Source organism: Cantharellus anzutake (assembly GCF_015039405.1).
Source record: "Cantharellus anzutake strain C23 chromosome Unknown EI90scaffold_284, whole genome shotgun sequence".
Taxonomy (NCBI): domain Eukaryota; kingdom Fungi; phylum Basidiomycota; class Agaricomycetes; order Cantharellales; family Hydnaceae; genus Cantharellus; species Cantharellus anzutake.
Genome location: NW_024067234.1, coordinates 32,296 through 48,683, shown reverse-complemented (window position 1 = coordinate 48,683; position 16,388 = coordinate 32,296). Strand labels below are relative to the sequence as shown.

At 46.8% G+C, this 16,388-nt stretch overlaps 1 protein-coding gene and 1 non-coding gene across 2 annotated transcripts; both read right to left on the bottom strand.

The window, feature by feature from the left end:
- Positions 1-394: 394 nt before the first annotated feature.
- EI90DRAFT_2956949 (cyclase/dehydrase) lies at positions 395-1,077 on the bottom strand (the record flags this gene model as incomplete). The annotated part of the gene is made up of 3 exons (XM_039055444.1): positions 395-571; positions 641-778; positions 853-1,077. Coding segments are annotated over 3 exons (540 nt in total), but the record flags the coding sequence as incomplete, so codon positions are not given.
- Positions 1,078-3,232: 2,155 nt separating this feature from the next.
- Positions 3,233-3,305, bottom strand: EI90DRAFT_t333. Its single transcript has one exon. It is a non-coding gene; the product is annotated as a tRNA-Thr (tRNA).
- Between the last annotated feature and the right edge of the window lie 13,083 nt (positions 3,306-16,388).

The window sequence follows — 16,388 nt, the reverse complement described above, 5'->3', positions numbered from 1 at the left end:
TCTTTGCGCTGTAGCCGGTGAGACCCTTGTACATTAGTTACCTACACTAATCTGTTGAAATTTGTTTTGTTCGGTGGCTGGCCAATGACGCGTGCTCACGGCGGACAAAAGAAGAGGGGGGAAGAATGCCCGCGACAGTGTAATAAAGGTGCGTGATGGTAGAAAGAACCTTGGCACAACGGGAGAAAGAGGCATCACCAATTTGATGGAAAGATCGACGATTTGGCGGAAAGTGCCGCCGCGACGGGTCAACCTCACAATGCCAATAAGGATCAACGTCCGAATGCAGTACCTAGCGAGCGAAGAACAATTAGTGATAATTTTCAATACGTAAAGAAAATAAACATGCCTCCTCCAAAACGGGGTGTTGCTACCACCCAATTCAAGATGCACGTTACGTGGACCGAGGGAGGGTCTGGCTTGAAGGGGTTCCATAGATGACTTTACATCGTTCTTCAAAAGCTGCAATCATCGGGTGTGATATCTGGTCCGTAAAGGCTCTACTGAGAGCGGCATGCAATGGATTCTGGAAATGGAAGATGACTTCGAGGGAGACGCGTGTTTGAGGGGACTTGCAACCAATGTGAGAAGTACAAGTCAGCATAACATGGATAGTTAAGAATGCAGAAACCGGATTCACCTCGTTGGGAACGAGCGAGGGGGATGAGGTCGTTGCCTTTGACGTTGTAGAAGACGATGTTGCCGATGGAATAAGAGGCTGAAAGGTCCAGATGCTCTGCAAGGATTTGAAGACAGAGTTTCCACTAGCAGCCACAGCCTTAGTAACGGTTGTTGCGGAAGTCATTCCTCGCATTAATCTAGCTCGCTCGGGTGGGTGCAAGGAGTACACACCTGAACACTTTCAAATGGTTTAAACCATACCTCACTTACATACGTCTGTCGAACGCTCAGAAATACAACCGTCATCTCCATCAAATATGGTTCGTCATGCTTCGATTTCGCGTCCTGACGTGGTTTAGAAACCACTCTTGACCCAGTACAGTATGGAACAAAACGGTGATAAGAATTCACATCCGACACAACATCGTATAGTTGCTTTTGCGTATACCTTAGTATACACACCCCGGACCAGAACGAACACGCTCGGTTAGCATATTGGGCAAACAAAAATTATTGAACTCACGGGAGATCCTTCACGACCTTAATCCTCTGGGGGTCTGTGGAAGTCAACGGGAGAAACGTCCGGCGTGGTACGCGTTGATTGAAGCTCCAAGGCGTGAGGTGCCCAGCTCGAAACCTGGGCTGGAGCATGATCGGGGGCTTACGTAACCACAAACGTCAACAAAATAAAATCCTACCCTTTATAGCTGGTATCCTTGGCAAGGCGTGATTGCCTAGGTCATTGCACGAAGTGACCCCTGGTCGGGGATGGAGGTATCATTCGTACTCCTGTTTGGTGCTACATACATTGGATTACGACATGACAGCTGCGACCAGATGATGGAGCTCGCAAATAAACATACAACTTGAAGATGTGCCTTGGAGCTTAATACCCTTTAATATACCTATGCCGTTCTCTTTTCAAAACCCGCACTGTATCACCTACTCGAATAGCTCTAGATTTTTCGTCTAATATCCGTGGAAAACAATGCATGCTCAGAAGTCGCCCAGAATGGAGCGTTTCTCGGACAGTGCCGAGTTCGTCGAAGCAGGGGAACCAGAATTGATGATGAAAGTATTTACACACCAAAAAAGAGGGGTAGAGAGAGAAATCGCTCTGTGTTGTTATGGCTGGCCCGATCGCTCTGTCTGCACACAATCGAACTATGGAGAGCTTGAACATCAATGATCGCACCAATCACTGATCGGGTTCAGCACGGCGATTGCCGCAAACACAGGTCCGCTGTGATTCTTTAGGCTTTGTTCGGTATGGAGAAACAGGTTTCTTTGGTCTGTTTCTTCCTGTTTCTTAATACAAAAATTGCGTGTTTCTTTAGGTAGAAGAAATGAGAGAGAATATTGAATTGAAAAACTGGAAGAAACAGGCCTGTTTCTTCATACCGAATGAAGCCTTACACATCTTCAACAACTTCATCCACCAACAAGTACTCAGCTCACGTGTGGATTTGACCACCCAATATTGGTTCCCGTGCAGCGCATTGGACAGGACTTAATGCTGGCTGTCTAAACAAGTTCCAACGAAAAAGGAAAAGGAGTCAAGACTAAGAAAAGGCTCTAGTGATGCCAGCTTGTCCAAGAGTATGCAGTAGGTCTGGGGGGAGTGGGATGGAAAGCGGTGGGTTTGCCGTTTACAAGATATGGTTTACTGGTTTGCTGATTGGGTCGGTGATGACAGGAGGCAGGTCAGAGGGTGTGAACTTGGAGAGGCTTTCAGAGGCCATTGTGAATGCAATTACGAATGTTTGCATGGATGAGGATTTGAGGAGAAGGTGTGGGCTGAGCCTGGAACAGAGGGACAACTATGTGAGATTATGAGAGATATGTACTCGGACACGGAGCTCTTGGAGGCGATCTTGGCTGGGAGGATAACTTGGAAAAAACTGAATAGGCTAGTGACTTGATCTGCCCACAGCGCATATCCAACAAAGTCTGGCCATTCGTTGGTCCTCCCTTGGAGTTTAGAGGAAGAGGCGACGTAGAGATAAGGGTGGGGATATGCAGTGGGATGGATGATCTGAAAATTTCTTGGGAGTGGGATGAATAGGAAGATACGGTAAATTTGGGTCAGGAAAAGATTAGTGATGTACATATTATTTTGCATGTGTGACCATATTGATAGGGTTTGGGAGTGCTGCAGTACCAGGCCAATCTAGTGCTATTGCACACTGCAGAATCTCTACATCATCAGCTAACAAGTTATTCCCACCACTGCAACTTCGTTCTTGCACTTGTACCATTATGCCTGAGACACCATGTATTATAGTGGTGACTGTAAAGAATGAAAGTACAAGAGGTTTTCTTTCTCGAGTGATAGCAATGTGTAGGCAGGACTCCAGCCTCTATGACTTCGTAACATTAGATAGAAGCAATGTGCACACCCGCATATTCCTGCCTCGTTGGCATTCCTTGATGTTAGAAGTTGCAGCCCAACGCCACTGGTGGTCAAGGGAGTCACCCGGGCCGGACATTCATGCTTTGGGAAGGCACTTTGAGGCATGAACGGTGGCAAACTCTTTGACTCTTTGTCTTCACGCTTTTGTTTTTGTTGGAATTTGTACATGTGGTCTCAGGAACCTTAATGCATAAAATATGGACATTCTGGGAGTCGAACCACAGAACCCTGCATAGGTACCAAGAGTGTGTTACCATTACACTAAATGCCCACATTAGGTGGAGGTGGTTTCTGACGGTTTTCAACTTGTTGTCTACCACTCATGTTTCACCTCAGTGGCATAGAGTCATTACAAGATGTATATAAGGACCGGACTTGCGCTAGCAGCTGATACCTCACTAATTGAGGTATCGCGCTGCACAGTTATTACACTTGATATGTTCACTCATCAACTTCAACCTCATGCGATATTTTTTAGGCCCAGTCCAGCGTGGTGGGTTCTGTGTTGGGATTTCATGCACAAAATGAGTGATGGGCCAATAGATTAGAATATTACAGTAATGAGTCTATTTTTTTTGGGTTCTTGTGAGCAACATCAGCAAAAGTCTGTTATGCTCCGGAGCATCAAGAGTGGCTGGAGCATGTGGGAGACAAAACAGCAGATTGGGCACTCCTGGAGCCAATAGTGTTCTCCTGGGAGGGGGTTCAGGAGCAGCTGGGAGTGGTGAGGAGTATGCAATGTGCCAGGAGCAGTGGGAGGAAAATTTTGGTCTCTAAAAAGTTGAAAAAAAAAATGTAGGGAAAAAATCAAAAAAAATTCAGGAACTATAGTGCCTTTAAAGTGCTTTCAGGACATATAATTATTTGCAAAATTGAGGAAGAAATGATGGAGAAAAATGGAAAATACTTTCGGAGATCCGAGAAATAATGAGAACTGAATTGATGGGAAAGTCTCAAAATTGAATAGGAAAGTGAGGGGAAGCCTTGTAGCATTGTTATTTTCTGCTGTTCTGATTTTTCCTGATTGTTCTTGGTCTCACTCCCAGCTGCTCCTGGACCCTCCCAGGAGCTTTCAGGAGCTTCCAGGAGTATTGAGGAGCAGCTGGGAATGAGACCAAGAATTGGGAAAAATCAGAACAGCAGAAAATAACAATGCTACAAGGCTTCCCCTCACTTTCCTATTCAATTTTCAGACTTTCCCTCAATTCAGTTCTCATTATTTCTCGTGCCTCTGAAAGTATTTTCCATTTTTCTCCATCACTTCTTCCTCAATTTAGCAAATAATTATATATCCTGAAAGCACTTTAAAGGCACTACAGTTCCTGAATTTTTTTTTTGATTTTTTTCCCTAATTATTCTTTTCAACTTTTTAGAAGTCCCTATTTTTCAAATTTCCTCATTTCCCTCTATATTCCCCCCTCATTCCCCCCCTCATTCCCCCCTCATTTCCCCCCTCATTCTCCCCCATTTCCCCCCCATTTCCCCCTCCATATTCTGCAAGCCCAAAAGTGATTAAGTTGCCAGATTAATCATATATCAGGCCATAAATTTTGATTGTGTATTGGTGAGTCTCAGTGTCCTTGATATATAGTATAGTGTTTGATCTAAATGTTAAGCAGTGTCTTGTTGTGTTAGTCTTGTGGTAGGAGGTATTCATGGGAATCTTCCCTCTTTTTTTCCTTTTCATTTTCAAATGCTCCAGGAGCTCCCAGAAGCTTCTCACCCCTATACACTTTGAAGCATTTAAATTGTATTTACTGGATATGTTTGTGCACAAAGCAATGCTCCATGCCCTCCTGGGAGTGCCCTGGAGTACCTGGCCAACTCCGGAGGAAATGAGCTGTTCCTGGACTGGCCAATCTCCTCCTGATTCTCCCAGTGCTGTCAGAGACCAGACTCGAGACGAAGGGATGTCTCCGTAATGGAGGGCTTTGGCCTCAGTGACTTCTGCCAAGAGCACTGTGCCTAGTGACACGTCCGTGCCCTAACTTACTGACTGGCACTTAGAACCTAGGGGGGTAACTCTAGTTGATTTTTCTGCTGGGGCGTAACCTATGTACAAGTGGTGTATATATATGGTTACAGCGGAGACGGTTCCGCAATTGGCGGAGCTGAATGGAGCGGAGCTAATGGGGTTAAGACATTAGCTGACTGAATATTACCGACGAGTCGGTTTGTGGGGTTAGTGGAAAGGCAGGTGTTAACCCAGAAACGGAAAGGAGGGATAGGCCCGAAGGTGGGCTCTGCAGGGCAGGCGAGTGTATTGCCCAGCGGAGGCGGGAGTGCGCTAGCGGACGTCGGAGCTGTCCGGAAGTCTTTGGGGCTCCGTACTTAGGGAGGCGTAGGTAATAAATTGAAATGAGGGGGTGGTGACCATCGAGGGGTACCGAGAGGTTTGCGGAATATGGGGGCTCCGAGGTTGGTGAGGGGGGAGCGGAGTTAGAATGGAGGGATCGGAGAGACCGGAAGTCGATGGCCGGGGATGGATATGACAAGTGCTCTCCATACTCCAGAGCACTCAGGAGCATAACAATTTTTTGCTGATGAATTGTGGCTATTGGATGATATTTAGCCTATGAATTGTATGGTACAATTGGGCCTGAGAACAGAGCGGGTTTAGGTTGTTGGATGGACAAGCCATGACAGTGCCCAACGCTCATTGGGTATGTTGGAAATGGCAAGTCACTGGAGATATCCAGGACATATGTGGAGGATAATGTGGAGGATGTTACCTGCACAGCAGTATCACTCTCACCTCCCAAAATTACGTAAAAGTTGTCACTTTTGCTGATGAGATGCTTTTTCCTTATTTGACTAAGGACCATGTGACTGAAATTTTATTGCAGTGAGAATATTATTATACATTCCTTCACCCACTTACTGTCAACTCTCCATTTCGAGAATTCTCCAAGGATCATAAACCCTGACGATGCACACCCATATACTCTCCCTTTTGTAATGATGATCCCCTCATGTACCCACTGAGTACCGGACGGGATAGCCACACTGCCATGTGATAACGAGGCTGTGGGGTAATAAACCAGATTCTCCTCCTCCTCCATTTTGAGAATGGAATCAATGACTAGAAAACCACATGTTCCTCCCTGACGCCTTCATCCTTATCAATCCCAACATCCATTTCTGATGTCCTCGTTCCATTACCCTGCACACAACAGCATGCGGTAACTATGAAAATTTCCAACACTCTCCAAATTTACACACTCTTCATCAGGTTCCAACATACTGGGAGAAAGCGGTCCTTGACTGCCTCTCTGTCCTTCCAAATTTAAGCAATCGTCACGTCCACCCATGACCTTGCTCATGAAATTTCCCTGTTAACTTTGCACTTTTGTCCATCCGCTCCCTTACCTTAACCTCATCACTCACCACTGCACTGTATGACGATCGGGGATGATATTGAGACTCTTACCGTATCCCCTTTGAAGTGCATGCTATGTGAGTGTCTCTCTTACAACTATTGAGAGTTGATCTCATTGTCTCCCCACTTTACAGAGTGTCTTCATTCTAACTGTGCCGATATATCTCCATGTCTGCTGTCCACCATTGCTCCCACATCCTCAAGTCATTGTACCATATCTTCATTGTGCCATATCTTCACTGTACCATAACTGCGTTGCATTGTAACTTCCGTGTTCCACTTCTTTCTTGTTCCATCTCTTCCCTGTTCATATTCACGGTTTCTGAATGTTTCTTACTGATTGCTGGAACAATGTATGCTGTGCAGGTTTCAGTGATGCGAAGCATGCACTCTAGTGACTAAGCGCTTGCATAAATGCTGTGCATAGGAAGCTCCGATGCATAGTATAAATATGGGTGCTTTAGCACTGTATGTTCTTTAGTTACAGTTTCTTTTCTTCTTTCTATATTACTGTCAGGGCAATAGCCCTGAACCCCAAGCCATATGTAATTAAGATACATATAGTCACATGGGTAAGCGGTAACCTCCGGGTAACTGCTTACACACCACTGTAAAATGCACACCATTGTATCACTTATGGCTCTGTGTGCTGAGCTACCCACTGAGACCTCACACTTTTTTAAGTGTATGAGGTGTGTTTTACCACACAACCCACACAACCCACAAAACTTAACATCTTAACAATTTGACTCAGTAGCACCAATGGCACCTAAACATGCCTGCAAGGGCAAGGTCGTGTCTGCATGTCAGGGCACACCCGCTTGACCCGCCTCCACCCGGGCCCACCTCACCCGGTTCCCCTTCTCCCACCCTGCACCCCTCCTTCATACCCCTTCCCCCTCTATCCCTCTCCTATTTCTATTTCTACTTCACACAGACGACCTTTCCTTATATCCATGTATTATTGACCCACCCGCGATGCGCACACGACATGCCTGGCCCCGGACGACCCCGGACAGCTCTAGGGCGCAACCTAGTGCGCACGCATGCAGCATACACCCTCGGGATCCCCCACGGGGATGCCCGGGTGACTGCGGCTGTATGCGGGGTGACGTGGCAGACCTCATGTGACCCAAGCCGCATGTATATAAATACACCTGGGGTGGGAACCGAAGAAGTAACCTTCTTCTCAACATTCCCACTTCAGTCTAAGTGGCCAGGGATCGCCGTCCCATATCGGGGCTGCCAGTACACATGCCCGATCCACCCCCCATGAGGTCCTCAGCACCGGACACTACGCCCGGACCGCCTCGACCCCGGATGTGACCCTCACACTGCAGCGATGTTAAAAAGAAACGAGCGGTTCATTAAGAAACTGCAATCTCCCATCATGGGAGATTCAAATCAACAGCTGTCATCAGATGACGACAAGGATCAATGCGATAAATGCGTAAGCACCGAACGATCAGCCCAAAAAGCTGATCAGATAGAGTTGCAGGAAACTCCAGGGCCCCACTATCCCCTGGAGTCCTCCCCCATGTCCCCAAGTCAAGCCCCAAAGGCAGACAAAGGGAAACAAAGGGAAGAGCCTCCCCATCAGCTATCCGAAAAACTACTGGACTTGTTCCAGGTTCCATCTGAATGGAGGACAGAAATGAAGACCAACTTCTTCTCAGGCTGGAAGCCCAAGAAGGCGCGAAAAAATGCCCTGAGAGCAGGATCTCCCAGAGTGCGGAAGCTCCAAAAGAACTTCCACTGTTCACACTACCCCACGCCATGCCAGACAAGGCAAGGTCACCAACCTTGGAGGAGGTCTCCGAGATAATGAAGAGGAGGTGAACCGAAATGAGGGAGTTTGCTGAGGAAGCCTTACGGAAAAGTAAGGAAAAACCAGCGAACAGACCCCTCTATGAAAGGGAAGCACACTCTGCAACAGCCTCACCTAAACAAAGCGAGCATGGAGTTTTCACTCCAAGAACCCCTTCTGGAACCCCCAGAAGCGGCAATGTCAACTGGGGAGAGTCACTGCTTGCCCAACCAAACTTCCTCCTGGAAAACCAGGAATCACGCATAATAAACATGATAAACTCGATCCAAAAAAAGATTGAGGAAACGAACCACAATAGCATGGCTCATCTAGAGATAACTCTAGAAAGAATGGCCAACGCAATCGATGTGTTGACTGAAAAAATCAGTGAGCAGACAGACTTGCTGAAGGAGATAAACTTCTCACAAAATAGTGAGGAAACAAAAAAAATACCCCTGGGCCACGGGCCAGGACAAAAACAGAACTCATGAAAAATTCACGAAAAGAACCACCAGTGAAAGCACACTGGAGTATCATCAGCGACTCAACAGAGACGCTAAGGAGATCCTTCTCCCAAGGATAGGAGAACACGATGCTGAAAGAAGGCACCGTTCAGAAATTAGGAGGAGAATCGGCACGTTGTAATGGGTCTATCGCCTAGACTCGAGACAGAGAGAAGGGGGAGGGTGGTAGTGTGTGCGGGTGTGGTTCGTTGGGCCGGGTTTTGGTCCGTGGGTGCTACCGAGTCTGCAAAAACCTCAAACAAACACTCACCTACGTCTCTCTTGGACGTCAAGGCTGAGGATTCTGATAAGAGGGGTCTTAGACGTTATCAACTAGCTCAATGGGGGCATTAGGGTCATGGATGGCGTCTTTGCCACTTGGATGCAACTTCTGCTTGTCCCTTCACGGGTCTATTCAATACTAACTTGTTATGTACAAGCTGTTATCTAGTTTATATATGTTTGAAATGGAATGAATAACCACCACTGGGCTTAGGAGTATCAGGATAATGTTTAGACCAAAGATGGGTAACAGTGGAATGGTGGACAGCAGTAATTGATGAGCACTGTGGCCAGAATCAATGAGAGAAAGCACTTGTTCAATTTTCAAGCAGCCAATTGACACATTTTAGAATTGGGGATTACAGCTTAAAATCCATGTGTATTTATGCTCCAGCAATGTTTATTTGTTTACTAGTGTGTATACTAAACAATATCACATGACCTATCAGATGATATTTCCAGTTTTAGTCCATTCTGGCAGCACACCAAAAAACCGTTGCAATGACATGGGTCCCTTGTGAATTGAATAACTTTACCAAGAATGGACATATTGCTTATATAATTGGTAGAGTTATGAACAAGATACTAACACATGTTCCACATATTTATTTAGAATTTTAAAACCCTTTCCCATTGTTTAATAAGCTCTTGAAGTCAAAGGTACAAAACATTGCAACAGTTTTTTGGGGCACTGTAAAAATGCTCAAAATTTTGTGGTGGCTAAAAGAAATAGATAAAAATGCAAAGATTGCATTTTGAGCATATTTCATCCAAAGGCATCTGAATTTGTCAAAATAGAGCTTAACTGCTTGGAGAATTCCACTAGGGAAAATTTCTTGTATTTGCATGTCCACAACTGTAGAACTTGGGCAGCTCAGTACCCTAACAGTTCACTCATGTCCCAGCCAAAGCTTCCTGGTTCTGTTAAATTAAACAACCTGGCTGATATCAACAACAACTGGGGCCTTCATCCTTCCCTGGACCAGGAATCGAGTCCCATCCTTACTGGCCTTAGGAAGGCAAATAGGCCTTCCCAGAACCATGATGTAAGGTCAGTGTGGGTTCTGACCTGGGTGACTCCTCAGTCCTCTGGCTGTCAAGATCGTAGGCTGTATCGAGCTTAGATTTGACAGGGGTGAGGGTAAAGAGTAAAGAACCCTTTACCTGAGCCTGAGCTACATATACAAATGTAAATACAGTTGTGTACAACAAGAAATAAAGTAATAAATACTGCTCCACCATCCATTCCTTACACATGAACACCCTTGGAGGCTCCACAGTGGTTGAGATGCACATCTTGATTGGCTGCACAATAATTCCATGGGACCATGAGTTCAATCCTCCCATTGAACCAGATGGGCACTGGATCAAATGAGGAGAGAGCAATTACTGGGACTCTTCCTGCTGCTGAAGAATAGACCTCAATCTTATCTCTGTCCAAAGTGCCTGGTGAGAGGTCATAAAAAGGAGATTTCAGCCAGTATTCATCCAAGCTGTGCTTGGACACTGATTTGGAAGTTTGGGGACAAGTTGTGTCCCCCTTTGGGGTCAAAGGAATGATAGGTTGAAGAAATATAGGATGAGGGATGAGATATGAGCAAGGGGGGACAATGCCCCTATTGATAATCCAAGTCCTGAAATTTTGTACACAAAATTGAGCAATCAACATGCCTGAATCTGTTGACCAGATGAAGGCATCATTCTTGTCATATGCACTGACATATTGGCCACTAGGGGAAAATCCAAGCATGTGATGCAGAGGAGGAGATGCAGGAGATAGTGCAGTGGGAGATGCAAGGAGCTGAATGGATGGGTTGCCTGAAACCTGTATGACTGCCATATCCTCATACCATTTCTTTTTCTGTGGGACTCATACAATGAAAGACTCATTGTCTGACATGGCAGTTACAGGAGGGTAATGGCTACTAGGGCCAACAACAATCAGATCCTAGACCCTGCTGGCATTCCAACTTCACTTCCAGTTCCCGAGCCTTTGGTGCTCCCGGCATCCAGTCCCTCTGGTTCCTCCTAGGCCTATAGCACAACTCAGTCTCACATCCCTGCCTCCGCATCCTCTGCATATTTTGCATCTTCCATATTCTGTGCATCTTCCACATCCGGACCTCTGCCCACCTCTGCACCCTCTGCACCCCTGCCACTCCTGGTTGACCTCCACATCATGTAGTCAGGTCAACACTCCCCTCCATACCTTTGCTGGTCATCATGCTGTCCTCATTTGTGACAGCACTGATGGACCACCCTCTGTTGCGGACTTATCAGTGCTGCACTGATTCCTGCATCCAATTTCACAGACTTGTGTCAGTGCCGCATGCCAACCCCGCTTTTCCTTTGGCCTTTTGCCACTCGGCAGCATTCATTCATTCCTTGCCAAGTGCCTATTATGTTCACCCATTTCATTTGCTTAACTTGCTAATATTGGCACTTGATCTGTGTGCTATTGCACTTTCCTATTCATTCATTTAATCTGTCAATATTGGTACTTGATCCGCTTTGACTTTATTCATTCCTTGCCTCCCATTTCCCAGGTTCTTGTCCTTGGTTTAGTTTGACAAGTCCCTGCTCATTTCCGCTTATTTCCGCACTGGACCAACCGGTCCCTCTCTTACCTACTTATACCTTGTAAATACACCTGGGGACCTCAGTCTGAAATCAACTAGAGTACATCTGAGTCCCTCCTTCTGCAAAGGGGCTTCCCCCCTTCTGAGTCCATGCTCGTGGAGTCCACACTCCTCTTACAGGTCCGCTCCACCCACAAGTCTTGTTTGAAGTCCACTGTAAGTGTCAGTTTGTGAATATGGGATCTCCCCCAAACATCAAGCTCAGGGCACAGTGCTCCACTTGAGTTGCTGAGGCTGCGATCCCACTCTGCTAACCTTGAACTGCGCTTCTGGATGCACTGCATATTTCTGCCCACACATCTGCACACATGCTCCAACAGACCTCTGCCACAATCTCCAACCCTGACTCAGACAGAAACCATCTGTCTCTGACAGTCTGTCCGACTCCAACAATATTCCAGACTCTGACACATACCAATTTAAGATTGATATGTCAGATGCATATGAACAAATACATGTGGATCCAGATGACATCCATAGGATGACATTCTCTACGCCCCACAGGACATACAACTCAAACACGATGCAGCAAGGAGACTGCAACGCTCCCTGTCCTTTCCACCACACATTGACCTGGGAACTACAAGGAGAAGTAGGCAGATGCCTACACATCTGGTTCGACGATATATTCACCAGCGCAAGCTCGGTGGAGAACCACAATAAAGCATTATTGTGGTTGTTCACTCACCTCAAGGGGGTGAAGTTTTATATAAGCCAGAAAAAAGTCCAGCCATTCGCTCCAATCCTAGACATTCTAGGAAGCCACATGGACGAACAAGGCATCCACACTCAAGTGGATAAAATGGAAAAAATACGCAACTGGCAAGAGCCAGTAGACCACACAGGAGTCCTAAGATTCCTGGGAATGGTAGAATACCTATCGATATTCATGCTGAACATCAGTGGCTACACAAGGCCACTGCAAACAATCTGCTCAAACAAGCAGACATTCAGGTGGACACCACTCCACCAGAAATGCTTTGATGAAATTAAACATCTCGCATGCAGGGCTCCGATCCTGAAGCCCATCCAGTGGAATCCACTGGAAAGTCTCTCGAAAGAAGAGAGGAGCAAAGTCCATGTCTGGGTCATAACAGATGCATGCCCAGCGGGCATGGGCGCACTAATTGGACAAGGTGAAAAGTGGCAGACTTGCTGCCTGGCCACATTCATGTCCAAAAAGTTCACCAACATGCAATTTCGCCTACAAGCTCGAGGCACTCATGTCAGGGCACACCTGCCTGACCCTGCGCTGCACCCCACACTGTACTGCCCTACTCCGCTTCCCCCGCTATCACTCCCCATCCCTCCTTTCTCACTTTCCCCCTTTCTCTCTATTTCTATTCTACGGTCGATTTCCCTTTTCTCCATGTACCACTACATACCTAACCCCATTCCCCTGATCGCCACACATGCTGTGCACACTCCTGCCTACTGAGTGGCCACCTCCAGGATCTCCTGTGGAGACGCCTGGGGAGGTGTGGCTGTGTGCGGAGATGACATGGCTTCCTCCATGTGACCCTAACTGCATGTATATAATAGCGCCTGGGGTGGGAACAGAAGAAGCAGCCTTCTTCTCAATTTCCCACTTCAGCCTAAGTGGTCAGGGATGCTCACCCTGCGACGGGACCACTGCTACACATAGCCGACACCTGTCCCACCGAGTCCCTCGTGCCAGGACCTTGCCGCTTTCGGAGCTGTCCCTGACAACTCATGAGATGGCAAGATGATCTCATGGGAGGCTGTGAATTCACAGTAATCACGGACCACAAAGCTTTGGAATATTTCAAAGCGAAAAACCACAACTCAGGTAGACACCTGAGATGGCAAGCCTTCTTCACAAGCTTTAATTGCAAAATAAAATATGTGGAAGGCCACAAGAACAAAGTGGCAGATGCACTTTCATGGTACTATGACTCGTCAACTGATGAGGATCTGCATTTCAATGACTATGTGTTGGCAGATATCCATCTGGATAAGACATTATCCCTGACAGAGTTGAGGAATATGAAGAACTGCTGCTAAGCAGTACTCTGAGTAAAAACTCAGAGAAAAAGAGACTTGCAGCAATACACATGAGAAATACCCTAGAGGGGGAGCGCCCAAAACCTGGAAGAAATCATAATTCCAGAAGAGAACCTTCGAAAACAATTTGAAGGGAAAGACCTCTAAAATCTGGAACACGCAAAGCCAGATCCACTGGGAAATCCTAGAGAACCCCAGGAATTTCAAAAACTTCTCCATAAAAAATGGGCTGATAACCTGACTTGGAGAAGGAGGGATGACCCAAATTGTCATATCCATACAATCCCGACCTCCGCTCCGGGCTCCTGGAACTCCGAACTCCGACCTCCGGAGCCCTACTTCCCTTCCATCACTTTCTCCTTGCCGACTCCCAAGAGGTTATCCCACCTCCGGCTCAGACACCACCTTCGGTCCGACTCCGGAACATTCCGGGTCCGACCCCAACCTCGACACCTTCCAGACGAGTACACAAAACCTATGCTCCCGACTCCGGACCTCCGCTCCGGTATCCCATTCACGTCTCGTCTCCGGAACCTCCGGTCTTAGCTCCGACCTCGGGCTTTGACCCCACCTCCGCTTATACCCATTGTATTGGTTAGCTCATTCCATTTAATTACCTTTGCCAATATTCCGGAGTTTAACCTCCAAGTTCGGACTTTCCGGACTTACTCCGGACCTTGCAACTATTGCATTGTCCATTTCAATTCCGCTATTCTCCCTCATTCCTATTTGGGCTGCTGCTTCCTTTCTATTCAGTCAGCTAGCCATTCCCCACTCCCAACCTCCTTCCTTCCTCCTTGGGCCTTGGCCCTTCATTCCTCCTTTGAGAAACACCATTGAGTCAAACCCTTGACCCTCAGTGTTGTTCCTCTTTCCATCTCCCTTTGTCTCCTTTCATCCTACCCTTGTTCCTTTTGATTCCGGACCCCTCCTTATATACAATGTACCTAGTAACTTGTAACCTCAGTCCGAAATCGACTGGAATTCCCCCCCAAGAGACTTTCCCTCTGCTAGATCCGAAATTAGGGACCCCCAGGACAACCAGCAATGGCACAGCGCTCCGCCTGAGTTGCTGAGGCCGAGGTCCTTCCATGCTAAGTCTCCGATTCCATTCCAGAGTCGTCCGAATCCCCGCATTCTAACACAAATAGTAGTTCCGAAAGGGAACAAACGAAGTCCATTCGAGGAATAATCCTTGAAAACATCCACAAAACACTTGGACACCTAGGATCCAAGAAAACAGTGGAAACCCTCTGTTGATACTTCTGGTGGAAGTCGATGAGGAAGGACACCCACAAGTTCTGCAGGTCTTGCAGAACTTGTCAGACAACAAAGGAAAGCACCAGGAGAAATCCCGGACTGCTTCACCCACTCCCGACCCCAGAAACACCATGGTCATCAATAGCCATGGACTTCACAGGTCCATTCCCAACAAGCTTGGGATATGATTACCTCTGGGTAATCATCTGCAGGTTGACATCCAACATCCACCTGATTCTGATAAAAATGACAATGAACACATTAGAACTAGCGTTCATATTCCTTCGTGAAGTTGTAAGACTTCACAGTCTACTGCACTGTGTCAGAACATGTCAGACGCATATCTGGGTGACCCACAAGGTGCACAAAGTCGTCCGGGCTCATAAGGTCATAGGGGTGGGACTTTAGCTTCAGCAACTCGGGTGGAGCGCTGCACTTCATTCTTATGTTGGTGTCCCAATTTCAGATGGAAGCCTTACGATGAGGAGAAGAGTCTAGAGGGGGAATCCAAGTCGATATACGAACTGAGGTACATCTGGTGTAACCTACATGCATTATAAACACAAGTAACTAAATAGGACTGGCCTGGAAGGAGTGGCAGATCAAGCACGGTATTAATGAATGAAGAAACAAACAAATAGTTAATATCGGCAAACTTGGTCAACAAAAGGCAAGCAAGAAACAAAAGGAGGAACAATAGTCTGCAAGCGGACAAAAGAGAAAAGGCCATCTGGCCATCTAGCAAGCTGTCCGGCTGGTGGGCAGACAACAATGAAGCAGGCAACCTAGGTTGGAAGGTACGCATGCAGGGGAGGAAGTGCGGATGAGGGTGATGGGTGGATGGATGGATGGACGGATGATGATGATAGCGGGTGGGACGGGCCAAGTGGCACTAGGACGTGTTGACAGAAGTGACAGATATGTTGGGTTGTGACACACTCAATCATATCAGATCAAGACTCGAAATTCATGTCAAAATTTTGGTGCAAACTACACCAAATATCCGGTGTGCAGTTGAAATTCACAACTGCATTCCATCTGCAAGGCGATGGCCAAGCGGAAAGAATGATACAAAAAGTAGTACAGATACTATGTGTGATGGTCAGACCAGATCAATGCGACTGGGCAGCGAAGCTGTCAATGGCAGAATTTGCAATCAATGCGAGCTCAAACACATTAGGATTTGCCCTGTTCGAATTAATCTATGGCCACATGCCAAAGATGTGCCTAACAGCACCACCCTTGGGACTACCTGGGAGTGAACGACTTTGCCCAAAAGGTGAAGGAAAACCTCATGGCAGCACATGACGCAATAATACACAATCATGCTGCTCAAACAATCCAGGCAAATAGGAAAAGATGCCGGACCTGCCTTTGAGAAAAGGTGAGCTTGCATACTTGTCCATGGATAAGTTGAACCTACCCAAAGGAAGGGCAGGCAAACTAAACCCCCTATATA